Below are 17,822 nucleotides of genomic sequence, written 5' to 3'. Positions count from 1 at the left end.
ACTTGGATCATTCGATGCACGTTCACGCCATGACTATAAAAATAATCTCTAACCGCGCTTTACGAGCGATAAACTGACAGACCCCCTTATTTCCGACTTGTAAAGAGGACGTCCGGACTTTTAACTTTCCGCGAAAATATCAAGCAACTTTCATTTTCCATTAACTGGATCCAATTGATTGTTCTTTTTCTTTTATTTGTTCTTTTGTCGATGATCAAATCGTTACCGAAAATTATCCGCATAACCAAACAAAAAGAAAAAAAAAACGCAAATCAGTAAAGAAATTTGACAATTTCGTTTTCGACAACTTGCATCCCTTCCTTTAAAATCTCTCTCTCTCTCTCTCTCTCTCTCTTGTTTACTTTCCGTATAAACTATTCCACGTGTTTCTACCTATATCTATCTATCATCTATCTAACTATCAACGCTTCGCACAAATCATATTACACGCGAGTTCGCGTTAACAATTATTGCAATGTCATCATATTCAATGATCCGAGGAGAGCAAACACGATGATGCTCTAACGTAATGACGAAAATACGCGAAAACCATTTCTCGTTAACAGGATTATTTCGATCGGGATAAGTTGATCGTAACATCGCGTAGAAAATTGGTGCTCTTTTCAATTCGTTCAACAACAAGAACAAAATTAAACACTTGGAAAGATATTATTCTTATCAATAATTCGCGTAACACGTGTGTCCTTAGTTAAATATTCATCAAATACACGTAACGTCACACGTTAACATGATTATAAGAAAAAAAGATAAAGATAAAGAAAAAGAAAAGAACAAAAAGGGGGTAATTGGTATAGAAATTTGTTGGAAAAGTTATAAAAGAAGCAAAAAAAAAAGGAAAGCAAGAAAAAAATTTATAAAATATGCAGAAAACCGATCGCGAAACACGTAAACGAGACGACCCGAAAACGCGAATTGACCCACCCCAGGATATTTCTTCCTCGAGGGAGCCGGAATGTATTTCGCGGTTTGAGAGGACCGACTGCAGCCGCCGCGTGACTCCAAAGCTTCGTGTTTGCGTCTGATTTGCGCTTGCGTCCTCTTTCCACTTTCCTTCCCATCTATGTAAACGCGCCCGCGCGCACCCGCGCACACCCCCACGCGTCCGCGCCAATCCCTTTGTCCTCTTCTAAGCTTCCTCTTCCTTCCTACCTTTCTTCCTATCTTTCTTATTCTTATATTGATAGATACTACCTATTCGAAAAAGACTTTAAAAAGGATTTATGCCAACGTCGTTTCGATAAACGAACCCCCGTAAGATTTTATCAGAACTTATCGAGCAAGTATTATTTTCTATTTCAACGAGTAAACATAGAAAGCTCTCTCTCTCTCTCTCTCTCTCTCTTTCTTTCTTTTCATACTAGAGATTAAATTTAAAAAATATATATTTTTTATTATTTTTACATTTATTTTAACAAGGCATAATCTATGTTCAATACTGTATACTATGATTCGATAATATTAAACTTATATACGAGTCGCCCAATGCATAATAACATTTTCATCTATGATAAGAACGAAATGATTACTCAAGACAGCAAGAAAAGTAAACTAATTGTAAGTTGCATATTGAACGAACACTCGCTATATGTCATTTATGGTTACAGAAGTACGTGGTTCAAATTTAAAGTACCTACTCTGGCTGCAGGAAAAAGCATCTTCATTCCTGTCAATTGCATACACCTTCACGACGTTGAAGTTCGCTTATCACGCTTGTAGTTTATATTTTATCCATATCTGTCGCTAAAGTCATAAAAAAAAAAAGAGAAAATCAAGAAACATTACTAATTCGTTTGTTTCCATCGACGCGACCGAGTCGTATCTCATTCATTTATCATTCCTCATCTTTCGGCAGACCCATCAAAATTATTTTTCTCATCAATTTTTTTCTACATCGAAGCATCGAAGAAAAATTCATCGTAAAAAGAAGACGAAACTATTTTCTCAAGATTTTCTCGATAACAAATAATACGTTCATCTAAAAGTAAATAGCGTCAATATGTGCGACCATTGCGCGTGAGTATAATGCGAATTTGTGAAAATCCCCTGAACGTTCACGTACAAACAGATCTATTTCAACGTTATCACGTATTTCTCTTATATCGTGCAGAAAAGTAACCAGTCAGAAAGGATACGCCGGCCAAGTGACGTGCAAATGTGAACAGTAAGTTCTTATTTATATTTCTCGTACGGTTAAATTATTTACCGCCCTATACCCCCCATTAAAAAATTATAAAATAATTTATTGCGAAATGTCAAAAAATATATCATTTGAAGCAAACAAGCATGACAACATTTGTTGTTTCGTAGTGCCGAGAAGAAGGAGGAGACCAAAAAGGAAGAACTTGGTGGTTGCTGTAGCCGAAAGTACGAACTCCATCAATTTCCTTTTCCGATTCGAGAACCGACTTATGTTAGGGAGATAAATTGAGAAAGAAAAAAAGAGAGAAAGGGGGAGTTTTTTTTTTTCTTCGTAGTAAATTCAACTATTACCATTAGCAGCAACATCCTTCTTTTCTCGACTATTTGATTCGTTTATTTTTTTTGTTTTTATTTGTGTTGTGATTTTCTTTATCCCCAATATGGCCGCCGTCGTCTTTGTCGTTGGTATTTTCAACATATCGATTCAAACTACGCTTTGATTCTGTGTTTCTTTCATTTTTTTTGGTTGCTATCTGACCATTGAACGAGAAAATGCGATCAGTTAGATAAATCGATCGAATGTATGCGCAGAGAACGAAAGACGGAAAGTGGATGCTGCGGTGCCAAATGTTGCGCCGGTACGAAGGAACGTAGTGGTTGCTGCTGACATTCCTTGCTCGGAGGGACCAGAAATTCCAATTTAATTCTTTCACTTTTCGAGATCGACCGTGTTCTCTAAAAGAACTGACACCCACGAGAGAAGAATCTAGAATATAATGGTAATGCGTGGTGTGCGGTCATATGGGGTTTTTTATATTGTTTTGTTTTGTTTTATCTCCATTTATTTTCCCCCCCCCATTAAAATTAATTGTCAATATATATGTATATATGTATATAGTATTTTCAAAAGCATTTCCTTTCACATATATTTTGCATCGTTGATTTATTATTTTCTTTAGAGCAAGAGAAGCTGCCGGTGGTTGCTGTATGTCAGGCTGTTGCAAAGAGAAAAACGATAAGCCTAACAAAACTCGGAAAGAAGGTCCTAGTTGCTGCGGCCATAATAATTAATCACGTTGAAATACCATACCCTTTTTTTAAGTCAAATACTATAATTCTGTAATGCTGATTATAAAATAAATATAAACGATGCTTTGGTGAAATTGGATCAATTCGATTATTTAATTAATAGATTCGTGTTTGATTATTTTATTTATGAACGTTAATAAACCAAATTTAATAACTATTACAAAATTTATCGATCAGCATTTAAGATTAAGATCTTTTGTTTTTCCTTTGATCTCAATTTTATTTCATCTTTCTTTCGAGATATCGAATCGAAATGTAATAAGAAAACAAGTATAACCTTTTAACATCTATTAACAAATTATTCTTTCGACTTAAATCAATTGACAAATTTTCTATTTGGCATAATGTGTAATTATTGCAACTAAGATTAGAAAGAAGCAAAACGATTTTTCTATTTCTATGTTTGTTTAAAAATTTTTAATATTGTACGATGAAACCGACGCAAGAATTATCGCCTCGAGGAATCGATGATGCGAGGTAAAAAAAAAATAAAGGAAATAAAAATATTTAGATTATTGATAAAAGTAAAAAAAAAAAAAACATCAGATTAAACAGAAATAATTAAAATCTAAAAATATATAAATGTAGATATAGAAAAAAGAAATATCTTATTGTTAAAGGGTTGCATAGTCATAATAATCTTTTACGTATCCTTGGAAAATCGGTTTTTGCAGAAAGATCAGCAGCTGTGATAGCCCTTCTTCTTCTCCAAAGGGATGCTGCTCTTGGAGGCAAAGTTGCTGCGGTGGCGGTTGTTGCGAACCAATGCCGAACTCCTGTTCTACTAGAAAGCAGGATAACGTTAACCGTTACCAAAAAGCAACGTCTGATTTTACCTATGGTTATACTCCTTTAGAAATGGCGATGAACATGCTACATGAAACGATTCAGAGTAAGCCCCTTAGATTTCAACAAACTACCGGTAACATTGTTTCCAATTACCAATGCTTTTTAAAAGAGAACTTCTTTGTGTATGAAAATATAATCTTTAAATAGCCAAGAAGAAAGTCTTATGCTCGAACATGTCGGAAGTAGAAACGTGCTATGGTGGTGAATGCGGTGAAACTCTGAATAAAGATTCGAATATAAAGAACATTAGGGAAGAACACGAAGAAAAAGAAAACGGTTTGGTTGAATCGACTATACGACTATCGGAACGATAGAAATACAAAATAAAAAAAAGACAAAAAGTAATAATATCCAATATAAAAATATGAAAAGTATAAAAAAAAAAAAAAAAAAAAGTGTGGATTTGGTATATGTTCGAGAAGACAAAAGTTTAAGAAAATCTAAGCAACTGAATCGTTTAAACACAGCATGGAAACTATTATTTCCCAAATCTATGTCGAATAATAGAATCCTTAGCCACGTTAGCCTTCTCTTCCAAGTAACTTAATCCTAAATAAAAGATACAAACGGTGAACCTTAATGTTCCACTGTTCTCTACTCTGAAATCAGAGTTGGAAGTCTGAAACGTTCGGAGTAATCCCTTTCTCTTCTATCTATTATTAACTAGGATCTTGGAAAGAAAAGGGCAAAGTTGAGCTTCTTCTTCTTCTTCTTCTTCTTCTTCCCCTCCTCATAGTATTCAGTTCGAAATACTTTTCGATACGAGTTCAACTCACATTATAGTTACGATGAGAACCAACGCCTGTATTTTACGATGTCACAGGTGACATCGAGAAATATCCGATAAATATTTCATCTATTCAGAAAATGAACAAATCAATCTTGACACCCATATAAAATTTATTACTACCTGTATTTTTTCGTGAATATCTATATAACATACAAAGTATATGTACAAATGTATGTATGTATATGTATGTTATATAGATATTCACGAAAAAATACAGGTAGTAATAAATTTTTACCTAATAACGTTTAGTACCTGTTATTCTATTTCATGATCGCAAAAGACAGCAATTGCTTTGTTTCCTATTCGCATGATTGCTTCGTATCTGTTTTCATGAAAATTAATGGAATCGGTAGGATTACAAAAGACTAAAGCAATCACTAGCGATAGCTATATTCACCCGGAAATTGGAGAATCACTCTGTGCGATACAAAACGGAACGAGACCAACAATATTGTCAATAGTTTCTATACGTTTCATTTATATATCTTTATATACCTACGCGTAAATTTTATAAAAATTTATAATTCAATGGATATTAGTATTCATTAACGTGTTTAAAAATATTTAGCAAAAGAAAAATTCATATTACGAAAAAAAGAGATTGGCATGGATTCTTTTCTCTTTTGTCGTGACATTTTAATTTCTTTTTATATCTTGTTCACAATCGTTAACAGTAGCGATAAAGAATCGTAGAAAATCAGAAAAGACATGGCTTTGGTCGCGTGCCGATGAAAATCGCAATTAGTTTCGAGTTGGTTGGGTTGGGTATGTCGAATCGCTCGGATGTTTCGTCGAATGCAAATCGATCAGTAATTGAATCGCGCTCTCCAACGTACGATTCGCGATAGAGATTTATGCGAAACGGTACTTTATCAAATATTCAAATATTCGTGAGGCAAAGCTTTTTTATTCGCCAAGCGACTAGTGCAAAAAATAGAGCGCCACAGCAGCTTGTCGAGATTGTAAAGTCGGCTTTGTGATCAATTATCGATTAACCGAAATATTTAACGAATAATAACAAGTCTAATATGTTCGAGCTAGATTTGTAAATATATAACATAGAATACACACGCATTTTTTCAAAATTCGATGAGCTTTCATAGGAGTTATCTAAAATCGATCAATCTTTTAACGAAATGAATATAAATTGTTAATATTAATTAAATTTTAAATAAAAAGTTTGTATACACAAGCGAACCTTTTTCTTTTACTTAATGTTTTCATTATTTAACAATCAACATCGACAGATCGTCCATGCAAAAGCAACGTATGAACGACTGACCCACATACGAATCCTAACGAAAGGATTAAAACACTACAAATAGACTAGGAAATATAGATATCTTCATTTCTATATATCAATCATGAGAGAAATTCTAAACTTTTTTTTCACTCTACACAAAAATACTCTCTTCTTATCAGCGAATAATATAAATAAGTTTGTTCTTGTTACAAAGTACACGAATAGTTTTACATAAGAAAACTCAATAAATCGTATACGTTGCAGCGCTTGAAGATGTAATTTATTCGCTACTCGTTTATAGGTCGATTCGATATCATAGAGAAGAAGATATATAACAGATAGAACGAAATATGAAACGTGATGCTTAGCCAGTTGTCTGAATATCAGTATATATGTATATGTGTAGTACTATATTTATACCTATGCGTAGTCGTAACTGATTTTTTGAAAAATATCTACATTTGTATATTGTTCCAGAAATAGAAAATATTTAAAGCTAAAGAAAAGAAAAAAAAAACATTTAACTGTATAAAGTATTGTTGCATTTATAGAGAAAACGAATGTAAATTTTTTTGTTCACTTCATTTTTCGACATAAATTAAAATAATTTGATATTATTAAAAGATAAACATTTTTAAAATACTATACATAATAAAACATTACTTTAGCGAGGTGCAGTAAGCTTCGCCATCAATCTCTGTCCGAAAAACTAAATTCCAGTCGAACGTGGAATTTGTTAAATCCAAAATTCCTATGCCATCCTAAACAATTATATCACATATACATATATCTGTGTAAGCGTTGTATTAATTTTACGTATCGATTTTAAAAACAATTCTTTTTCTTTAAATAAAATATCCTGAGTAAATTAAACATAAACACAATACAATAAAGAACTTTCATGAGTAACTCTTAGAAAGGAATTACTCATGTGCTCGTCAATAATTTATTTAATTAATTACAACCAGTAACTCGTGCCGATTAGAACCATTCATCCTCGATTTGATTAAGCACCAGAGGGACTCTACATTTAAACTCCCGACCTAATAAGTTCTACGATAGCTCCAAAAGACTCCTACTTCGTAGCAAGTATAGCAATCTTACGATCGGAAAGTAGTTCAGTTTGCTATTGAAAAAGATCTATCGAAGATCAATCGAAGAATAGATTTATTTATTGTAATATTTACTAACAAGTCATAATAAAAAATTTTTTAGTTGCTGATGAAGTCCCCAGTAAGGGACGAAACGTACAACTAGTTCAAATTAATTGTTCATAAGATTTATTAACCGTCTATAACTCCCTTTTGAGACTTATATATTAATAACATATTTGTGGACGAGAAAATTGATAATTAAATAAATACTAACATTGCATTCCAATGGGATGATTCTTAATGGCACTATGGTGGTGCATCTCGCGTGAATCTAATAACGCGTTATTAACGATATTAAGAAACTAAAGATGAATTTCTTATAGCGAAACCGAAATTTAATTATACGGCGAACAACACTGATTCAAAAATTATTTCAAAGATTATTCTATTTCCGATAGATATTTTGATAGAATTTTCAAAAATTATATTTTATATGTTGTGTTTCTATATATGCCTTCAGAAATATTTTTATTACAAGTGATCGTCGTTGGATTTAACTTTAATCCTCTTCAATTTTCTTGCATTAGAGTACCTTAAATGGTTATTATTGAAAATACATATATACATGCATTTCTGAATTGAAGTTGTCAGGCGTTATGCAAAATTGAAAACCACAATTAGACTAAAGAAATAAAATTTAAAATCTGTAAATAAAAAAGAACAGTAAATAACATGCTTTAAAATTGTTCATATTAATTCGCGAAAATACTTACAGATGGTTGCAATTTGACATAACATTTGGCAACTTGAAACGCCTTGTCACAGAAATCATCTCCAGCTGAAACAACAATTTCTCATCAACCTTGAAACTTAAAAAATTTTCATTGATCTTAAAGGATCGAATTGATCAACAACAAAAATTGGAAAAATGGAAACGAAAAGAAAAATACTTACGAAGGGACTTGCATCTTCGGAATATCTCCCACGAGGATTGTTGTATAAATCTTGGTAATTGTTGAAGCACTTTACTCAAGTCCATCCAATGATCGTTGTTATCGAGAATACCATTTTTCATCATAAAGCATCTTAGATAACACTTCAATCGTGGATCAGCATCTTGATCGAAATTACCGGCTTTTAATTTTTTCAGTGACGCTAAGAAAGATCAACATCAAATTTTGTTCATTTATCTTTTTTCATTCGCAAAATAATATCTTAAATATTATTGAATAAACCAGTATAGGACAATGACAACAAAGTTTTTTCCAAAATGATTTTCAAGTTAACAGCAAGTTATCCTCTTTAAAAGGATAATCGATCAATCTGGCGTAGCATCAATCATTATATGGTTTATCTTTTAAGAACCCTTACCCCATGAAACCATTGACTGTTTGCGGCATTCTCTCTTGATGTCCGCTTCCGTTCGAATCTACAAAATGTATTACGATTGGTGACTTCTTTTTCTGTACGATACATGCATAGTATCATGCATGCATGGTTATATACAAACTTCACCATGAAAAGCCACGATAGCAAGAAAACTAACATTTCTATCACGTGTCACCTAGATTTGTCAATGTATTTAGCATGTATGCATGGATGCAAAAATGTACAACGCGAGAAAGTGTGAGAAAAAGTATCATGTAAAATCTCATTTTCAGGACTTTTTATTTCAAGAGGATAGAATACGGCGAACGAACAATTTCATGGTTCTCGAGGACAATAGGGACTCTCTTGTCCACTCTCGAAAACGAGAGCGGTGCAAGGTATTGTACGTGTACGCGATGCAATATAATGGCCGTAACATTCGTTGGGCGTAACAAATTTCGAGAAAGAGAACCTACCAACCAAATTAAATCACATCTAGATACATACATACGATAAATAAGTAACTCTTTGCCATTAAAACATTATGGTAATTTTTTCTTAATTGACTATACAGAACTTTCATTCGTGCTCTATTTTATCTCATGATACTTTATTTTCGGGAAAAATAATATATTTAAATTAATAAATTATATATATAATTTTCTCTTCATCGTGGTGTGCTTTAAAGATCAACGTTTCGCAATAGATTGTTACAAAATTTGCTGAAGCATAAATTATCGATGAAAAACTTACCAAAAGAGCCAAAATAGTTGTGCAAACGACGAACAATCGAGCATTTATCTTCATGCTTGAACCAGACAGCCAAATTTTCTTCAAATTTATCCCAAAAATATCTTTTATCCCACACAAACCTTATTTCCTTTTTTCCTGTTATTTTCTTCGCTCGTTTTACCAACCACTAATATTTAACTACGAACTTGTACGATTCAATTCGATCGAATAGTTTGAAATTTATCGGCATGCTTTAATTGCACCATTCTTATGTATATAGGCTATAAAAAATGCACATAAAAAGTTTACAAAACTTTAGCATACGTGATATCGGTCGGAGTAAGTATTATACATATATACATAATATACTCGTAAATGTTAATCGATTGACCGCAAAGTATGTTGGATCGATCGGTTAAAAGGATTCTTTTCAACTTACGAATAATCATTACACACATGCACTGCATTATTATTTATTTTATGATATGTTAATTAAACATAATATCCTTCGAGTAAAATGCTTATATTATTAAGGGGATTAGTTTATCTGATAAGGCTTATCGAATATTTAAATTATCAAACAATGAAAAAGTTTGAAAATACAAATGTTCTTATACAAGGGAATAGGATGCAAATGTAAAAAACCATGATATACATTTACTTTTGAATCATTACCGGTGAAATATGTTCTTAAAGCATGTTATAAGCATATATGCAAGGCTATCTTATTCCTTTTGCTGAAAACGCGATACATATCTGTATTTTTCACACATAAATATTAATTAAATAAATACGTTTTGAATTGACTTACTTTCAAAGACTATAAAATTAGCTTGAAAAATTCTCAGCCACCTTTTTTTACTTACTTTTATCGTCGCATTTTTATAAATTGAACCTAGATGGTTCCCGTAATTCTGGAGCAATTGCGTTCAATGCCTCTTGCGAATTAAAGTTTCCAGAATTGTCCATTTATTCTAGAAAATTCTTCATTAAATATTTCAAACGTTGAAAGGTAAAAAAACAATCGCGTTCCGTAAAAAGAGTCGAATAATAAATTTCAGCAAAAAAGAAACATTACTAACAGCGTTGTTTCTTTTAAAAAAGCAAAAGATATAACATTTTTTATGTTCCGGACGTTCGTTGTTACTTTTTATTTGTTCTAAAATTAACAATCAAATTATTTATCTCAAGTTTTTCTCTTTGACAAAATATCTAATAGAGAAACTTTCTTTTTTTACCTAAAGTCAAGTTTGATTTCTAGTATATTTTTATTTCACTTCTTTGTCATCCTTTTGCAATCTGATTGGTAGATAAAAAAAAAAAAAAGAAAGAGAGAAAGAAAAAAATTAATATGAATTACCCAGCACACATAAAATCAGTGATTTCTAATCCTTCGACGATCAATCGGTATCGTACAATTCGTTCGGCAAATTACTTGAACGTGACATTAATCGCGTATCTGTCACGAACCAACGCACGTATATCAACGATAATCGAGTTGTTTGGAATGTTTAATCGGACTGAATTGTGGTTAAAAAGATTTTCTAAGATTCGACTTAAATTCGAGAAATAGTTCTTCGTTCGAAATACACTCCAGCTTTCCCGCGATCGATTTTATTCTACATGGAATAATATTTATTCGAGTAGGATCAAATATATTTTTTATATTTCATTAACAATGATCTTTCTGTTTAAATGCAAAATGTTTGCTATAAAAATAGAAAAAACTTGCAAGTTACTTACAGCTGCGATCGCAACAAATATTAGCAAAATGATTGTCAAAAAATGCAACATCATTCACTCTATATTTACTTGGAATATAAATAATTATATGCGACAGTAGCAATCAATGTCTTCCAATTTACTTCCCTCAAAGTTCTTTTTCGAGAAATGAACGATAGATTGGCCTCGTAAATTCGATTCCTGTCTAAAGAAGAAATCCGGTCTCTTCTTATTTCGGGGAAACGAAGAAAAAGATTAATTTCCTTTCGGAATCTGTGTTTGTAAATAGACGGAAGCCCAGGTGGTTATTCGCTAATAATAAAAGAAAAAAAGATTGGTAATCGGATGTGAAAATATCAAGAAAATATCAAGAAAATATTAAGAATGTGTTCTACAGACGCGGTATATACTAAACTCATATATAGTTATATACTTACACGATGTTTCATGATTGCTTCTGCTAACCGAGAATATAATAATTTTATTAAGTTTACCAACAAATTTCGTCTCTACTCGAAGGAAAATTATTTTCAAGTAAAATACTATTTGAGAAATGTACGTGAAATCTTAGGGAAATAAAAATAAGCGTTCATCAGTTAAATTCATTGTCAGCAATGATAATCTTTGCTCAATCAACTTTGTGAAAGATACTTTAAATGAATATTAAAATATTCCACGGTTATCTTTATTTTCTGTTTCGTTAAATGATGGAAAATGTTATTCATATACCTTAGGAAATCAGTGGGACTATTACAAAGATCAAACGGAGTTCAATTCTAATTAACGAGCAACAAACTAATATGTGAACAGCAATCCCTCTCAGAATCGATCGATTGAAAACGATTGCAATCGCCCGTGAATTATTGACACGGTTAAATGGTAATTTCCTAAAATTCTCTTTCATCTATTAATGACTTTAAAGAGATCCTCAAAAACGAAGCTGGTGAATCACCAATCAACCGTTTCAAACGAACAGACTGATCAATCGTGATGAATTTGACAATTTATCGTCATTTTATTGAGACCTACTCGACGAAATAACAAATAAAAGCGAGAATTGTACTAATTTTTTACCATTAAATTATTAAAAAATACGATATATGTACGATATAGAAGTTTATTAATTTATTAAATATAAGTATGTGTTTTAAAAATATTACATCAACGTGATTGGATACACACTCGTGAAAACATAACGATATCTTTTAAAAACTCTCATAAATTAACGAAGAAAATGAGAACCGAAAAAAGCCATTGAAATATTTTCTTTTCATTTTTCATATCATTAGTTTTGTTCCTCCCATCATATAAGTAGTAGTATTATATTGTCAATCCCCATAAGTAAAAGATGAAGTTAGATAAAGAAACTTACTCTATTCGTTGTGTGCAAGGTATTATGCGCGAGCGGTAAAATATGAAATTAAAAAACTACCAAAGAGTTTTCCCTGCTTCTTACACGTCTTGCGTTAGAATTATTTTTAGATTAAAGATAAATTATGGTCAGATATTAAAGCGAACAATGCTATTTGATAGATCTAATAATGCGTATGCACATATACAGGATGAGATAAAATTCTTTTTGACCAGTTTATTCACAGAAACCACAAGAAATTTGGATAAAAACTTGTATATGCACGCAGGTGCATATACAAACTACATAAAAAATAGAAGATAACTCTAGATAGGTCGGTAAATAGGTAAGCAGGAAGAAAGGAGGATTACGTAGAAGTAAAATCTAGATAAGGGGCCATGACTAGGAAGGTGGGGATCTAGTGCGAAACGGTGGAGGGGAAGTTGGCATATTGGTGAGGGAAGGGTTTGACGAAAGGGGAGGCTCGCGTTCAAATCGACTCGGCTCGGCTCGACTCGATTCCCTTGTGCGGGATGCGCATTGCGCTATACGAGGAACGCGCAAGCGCATTAAAAGAACAAATGGATGGGAGGAGAAAGAAAGCGCGCAGGTAAAAGCGATGTGCGCGACGCGTGACACGCGAAATGATATGATAGAGTATCCCGTCGTTCGTTCGATTACCCCGTGAATAATATTCATTGATTATTTTTGACGAGAAGCAACCAATACTCGCTAACTCGCTGTTATTTTGTTTGTCACGAATCGCGGTTCGATCATTGAGGTTAGGTAGTTAGTGCTAGATTGTCGTTAAACGAAATAGGGATAGGGAGAACGAGTACGAGGTGTGTGTGTTGTGTGCGTGCGTGCGTGCTGCATGCGCGCGTGTGTGTATGGTTTCTGAGTGTATGAGAGAGCGAGAGAAGGGAAAAGGTCGTCGGTGGCGCTGCGGAGCTCGGATGCACGAGAATAATTAAAATCAATGTGACGTCGGTGCAGTGTTTGTCGGGTTGCGTCCTGCGTGCGTCGGTTTTTTTCATTTAAAAGTTTCATTTAAAGGAGCGACGTTGAGAGAGGGATGTCGAACGGATTGATGCTGCCAAATGACAATCACGATACGTGCCAGACGAGTAAGGACACACAGAATAACGTTCCTCGTCTACGTATCAGTCTACGATATTTCTGTCCGTCTTTTCTCATGATGCGATCCTATGCAGCTAGCACCACCTCGATGGTCGCCGCTAATGCCGCTGCATCCGTGGAGGGGTTGCAGGGGGAACACTCTACTGGGGTGAGTTTCAACCAATTAGAGTTATTTTTAGAGAATAATTTTTTTTTCTTTACCTCTCAGCACATATTTTTCTCTCATTATACCCTTTGCAGATGGACCAGCAGATCGTTACTAGGCCTAGATTGAAGAGACCTGCTGAGTCTGATCTGGAAGGTCAGTTACAGATTGTTCCTGTGCTTAATAACGTAGAGTACGAGTCCTTCTCCTTTTGTATTTTACTTTGATAAACTCTTATCTTATATGTTTTCATATAGTATTATACAATATCTTTGAACGAATTAGTTTCTCTTTCATTCCTTCATCAGGTGTATCTATACCAAAGAAGCGTCACAAAAATCCACAACCAAAGAATGCGGTATGCGCTTTAAACGAATTGAAAACTGGAGCAGTATACAAGGTGGTTGGTCAAACTGGACCTACCCATGCTCCTATATTTACCATCGCAGTACAGATAGATGGACAAACTTATGAGGGCAAAGGACGTACCAAGAAGATGGCTAAACATGCTGCCGCTGAACTTGCTTTAAGAAATATAGTGCAGTTCCGTAATACACCAGAAGTACACCAAGCTATTAATACGTGCCAGCCTGTTGTTCCCCTGGAACCTGATTTTACCAGCGATGTCACAGAGAGAGATAATCATCTTGTAAATGCGTTCAAGACATTGACTCAAGAGCCAAAAAATACCAACAAATTTTTAGACAAAGGTCCCGTTGCACTCATCAACGAGCTATATCCTGGAGTTGTATACAAATGTATATCGGACAATGGAGAAAGTTATGCAAAATTTACAATATCTGTAACGATAGATGGAGAAACTTTTGAAGGCACTGGCCCGAGTAAAAAGTTGGCCAAAGCTGCAGCTAGCAAAGCAGCTTTGGCAAAATTAAGGAATGTCCACAGTTCTTCTTTTTGCATTCAGCTCCCCGTTCGTGTATTACCTAACTATTCAAATTCTGGCCACTGGCAAGAACAAATGACTCTACCACAAATCTTGGCAGATAAAATAGGAAAAATGGTAAATCAAAAATTCACTGAACTTATACAGAGTAAGCCACAACATGCTCGACGCAAAGTATTAGCTGGCATAGTGCAAACAAACGGATCGGATGCCGAATTAATATGCGTCACTACTGGTAAAGCGTAGATCTCTGTTAAATCTCTCTTGAACGTAATAACATCTTCATCATTCTTATTTATTTAAGGTACGAAATGTGTATCCGGGGATCATTTAAGTGTAAGCGGTAGGGCTTTAAATGACTGCCACGCAGAAGTGGTAGCTCGACGTTGTCTCTGCGAATATTTGTACAAACAGTTGGAGTTGCATACCGAAAACCGATCAGCCGAGTCTGTCTTGGAACGCATAAAGAAGGGATTTAGGTTGAAACAAGGAATTCAGTTTCATTTATACATAAATACGGCTCCGTGCGGAGATGCTAGAATATTTTCTCCTCACGAAGAAAACGAATCCGTGGACAAACATCCTAACAGAAGGGCCAGAGGTCAATTAAGAACTAAGATAGAATCGGGAGAAGGTACGATACCTGTAAAGAGTAGCGAAGGAATTCAAACTTGGGATGGTGTTCTTATGGTAAATACAACTATACGATTTAAAATTGAAGTAACGTGTCTATAATTTAATTTTATTCCTTAGTAACTTGACTTATTATTTATTTATTTATTTTAATTCGCAGGGACAAAGACTGCTGACGATGTCGTGTTCAGACAAAATAGCTCGATGGAACGTACTTGGTGTGCAAGGTGCACTTCTAAGCCACTTCATCGAGCCAATTTACTTCCACAGCATCGTTCTCGGCAGTCTGTTGAACCCTAGTCACATGTATCGAGCTGTTTGCGGCCGTATTGAAAATACTATTCAAGGTCTACCACCACCTTACAGGCTCAACAAACCATTGATGAGTCTAATAACTTCGTCCGAAGTTAGGCAACCAGGCAAGGCACCGAATTACAGCGTTAATTGGACTATCGGTACGTACGCTTAGTCCGTCTTAAGAAATCTTTTTCCAATCCTCTAAAAGGTATATTTCTTTTTAATAATTTATGTAGGTCAAAGCGAAGCAGAAGTAATTAACTGTACCACAGGAAAGGACGAATTGGGTAAACCCTCTAGAATTTCAAAGCAGGGGCTCTTTAGGAAATTCTTCAGCCTATTAGGTAAATTGGAGACAATTGACGATGCCGATCAAAATCAATGTCGTCATTATCTCGATGCGAAATCGTCGGTTCAAGATTACTCTGTAAGTTATTGATATATAATATTTATTATATAATAACAAATTTTATCATCGTATATATTTATAAATATTTATACATGTATACACATGCAGAGAAAGTAGAAAAAGTAGATGTTTTATACTGTTTTTTGTTACGACAGCTTGCCAAACGTCAATTGAAGGACGCGTTTGTACGCGCTCAACTTGGCAGTTGGGTTAAAAAACCACTTGAACAAGATATGTTTGAGGTGGATATCTGACTAAATCGGTGTATCGATGCAAACCTAAGGAATAGGGTAAATTCTCAGTTAGCGGAGTATGTAGTTCCTAGTGTAAAATAGATCACTCGTTCGGCGTGTCATGCTATGGCAGAATTTGGCATCAGTAAAGCATAAATCGTAGGATGTTGAAAGCAAGATAATATTTTGACTTTGTCACTGCACGATCCAACGAGTAGTAATAAACGTGTTCGCGTTAAAAGTGTACAATGAAAATCGATTGTTTTCGATTGAGATTAAAAACAGCATAGTCAAATCTCGATACTCTTCGAATTTTTTGATCTTTAATACTAGTCACACGTCAATTTTTGACAGTTTCTATAGACTGGTAGATAGATAAGAGCGAAATGTTTCGTTTCGTAAACGTTAATAGAGTTAATCGACCGAAAGGATGCAAAAGTATTTTAAAAAGGTTTTAATTTTATGTTACAACGGCATGTCGTAAGAGAGAAATTTGTGGATATTTCACGATGAAACGAGTCAGCACATATCCATTATTCTTCGAGGTCCTATTGTTAAACTTTGTTATCGTTCTCTTATAATTAACTTAAATTTTTTTAGATGAAAGAGAAATTCGACGGAAGACCCTTTACCTCCTCCCTTCTCTTTCCTCCCTTGTTAATTCCCAACATTTGCTACCTGTCCATTTTTATCGAGGTCTACCTTTATGCTTCGTGGTTGGTAATCTTTCGATCGACGAAACTTTTCACCTTGAATATTTCATTTTCTATTTTTCAATATTAAAAGAAAATAAAAGAAGTTATCAAGGTAACGTGAATAATTCTTTTTAACATAAACCACGAAGGCGTAATTTGAAATTTCAATAGCACGAGTAATGTACGTGACACCGCAAATGCTAATTTTACGAATCTATTGTGCCGACTATGTATGTGTATCCGGGTCACGTGTTCCAAGAAGCTACGTTATATCTGCATTCATATGCATTCTATGTACACGCCTGTAGTAGACAAAGAGAAAAAAGGAGAACATTTTTAAATGGTTTTCTTTTTTCTTTCTCTTTAACTTATATTTTAAACTCTTGTCCCTGCTTTCTCCAATGATAATTGAGCGATATTTCAAACGACTTTTAGCAATGTCATCGCTTTTCTCAACTAGTCCTACTTGCTCGTTTAACGTGTAATGATTTTTTGAATTTTTTTTTGAAAAAAACAAAAAACCATATAAAATAGAAACGTTGGGAGTATTCGCAACAAGCTATACCACTGGCAAAACGAGAACCTCGTCCCTCTTTCTCCCTCTACCTCTTTTAAAAAATCCAAGCAATCGTTAGAATTAATATTTAGACTCCGCGGTAATTTTACCTCGGGTCTCTCGCGAAAAAAAAGGAAAATATCAATGTCCAATACCGTATAGCGAGAGATCTAGCCGCGTTGTTACGGTATTGTTATTTTTTTGTCCTTGTAAGGTTCCAATATTTATCTTAGCGGCTTGGTCTCAAAAGCTGCCGTACATTGCATCCCTGTGAAAGGCTGTGACCAGATCCAGATTTTAACGAAGGATTTTTTCAAGACGTTTAATCGTTCATATTTTATCGTAAAGATAGATAAACGGAAAATACAAGTTGAGAAGAATCAGAGGACTTTTTTTTTTTAACGTGACGAAA

General features: G+C 34.0%; 2 protein-coding genes across 5 annotated transcripts; one reads left to right on the top strand and one right to left on the bottom strand.

Annotated features, from left to right (window-relative positions):
- Window positions 1–3,574: 3,574 nt before the first annotated feature.
- On the bottom strand, window positions 3,575–12,904 carry LOC106787644 (general odorant-binding protein 56d-like). 3 transcript variants are annotated; one of them, XM_014750195.1, is made up of 7 exons: window positions 12,420–12,904; window positions 10,192–10,299; window positions 9,347–9,606; window positions 8,597–8,654; window positions 8,180–8,380; window positions 7,999–8,063; window positions 7,477–7,929 (listed from the first exon to the last, which is right to left on the bottom strand). In XM_014750195.1, exons 3-7 carry the CDS (start codon window positions 9,398–9,400, stop codon window positions 7,903–7,905), a joined length of 405 nt encoding a protein of 134 aa, XP_014605681.1. In that variant the 5' UTR covers window positions 9,401–9,606; window positions 10,192–10,299; window positions 12,420–12,904; the 3' UTR covers window positions 7,477–7,902. The 3 variants fall into 3 exon arrangements, with proteins under 3 accessions (XP_014605680.1, XP_014605679.1, XP_014605681.1); XM_014750194.1 differs by lacking the exons at window positions 7,477–7,929; window positions 10,192–10,299 and adding an exon at window positions 3,575–4,030; XM_014750193.1 differs by lacking the exons at window positions 7,477–7,929; window positions 12,420–12,904 and adding an exon at window positions 3,575–4,030 and having other exon boundaries at window positions 10,192–10,395.
- Window positions 12,905–12,984: 80 nt separating this feature from the next.
- LOC106787635 (double-stranded RNA-specific editase Adar) lies at window positions 12,985–17,533 on the top strand. 2 transcript variants are annotated; one of them, XM_014750182.1, is made up of 8 exons: window positions 12,985–13,525; window positions 13,613–13,686; window positions 13,779–13,839; window positions 13,992–14,822; window positions 14,892–15,277; window positions 15,381–15,675; window positions 15,754–15,944; window positions 16,082–17,533. In XM_014750182.1, the coding sequence occupies exons 1-8, from the start codon at window positions 13,474–13,476 to the stop codon at window positions 16,178–16,180; spliced, it is 1,989 nt and encodes a 662-aa protein (XP_014605668.1). In that variant the 5' UTR covers window positions 12,985–13,473; the 3' UTR covers window positions 16,181–17,533. The 2 variants fall into 2 exon arrangements, with proteins under 2 accessions (XP_014605668.1, XP_014605667.1); XM_014750181.1 differs by having other exon boundaries at window positions 12,985–13,686.
- The last annotated feature ends 289 nt before the right edge of the window (window positions 17,534–17,822 follow it).

This window comes from Polistes canadensis, unplaced genomic scaffold, assembly GCF_001313835.1.
Source record: "Polistes canadensis isolate GaletaPanama2010 unplaced genomic scaffold, ASM131383v1 scaffold_108, whole genome shotgun sequence".
In the NCBI taxonomy this organism is placed as follows: domain Eukaryota; kingdom Metazoa; phylum Arthropoda; class Insecta; order Hymenoptera; family Vespidae; genus Polistes; species Polistes canadensis.
This window is presented reverse-complemented; position numbering and strand designations above follow the sequence as displayed.

Coding starts and splice junctions, on each gene's coding strand:
- LOC106787644 (XM_014750194.1), bottom strand. CDS start 9,400: ATGAAGATAAATGCTCGATTGTTCGTCGTTTGCACAACTATTTTGGCT. Junction 8,381..8,596: donor ACAGTCAATGGTTTCATGGG/GTAAGGGTTCTT, acceptor GATCTTTCTTAG/CGTCACTGAAAAAATTAAAA. Junction 8,064..8,179: donor CCGAAGATGCAAGTCCCTTC/GTAAGTATTTTT, acceptor TTGTTGTTTCAG/CTGGAGATGATTTCTGTGAC.
- LOC106787635 (XM_014750181.1), top strand. CDS start 13,474: ATGTCGAACGGATTGATGCTGCCAAATGACAATCACGATACGTGCCAG. Junction 13,687..13,778: donor AGGGGGAACACTCTACTGGG/GTGAGTTTCAAC, acceptor TACCCTTTGCAG/ATGGACCAGCAGATCGTTAC. Junction 15,676..15,753: donor CAGCGTTAATTGGACTATCG/GTACGTACGCTT, acceptor TAATTTATGTAG/GTCAAAGCGAAGCAGAAGTA.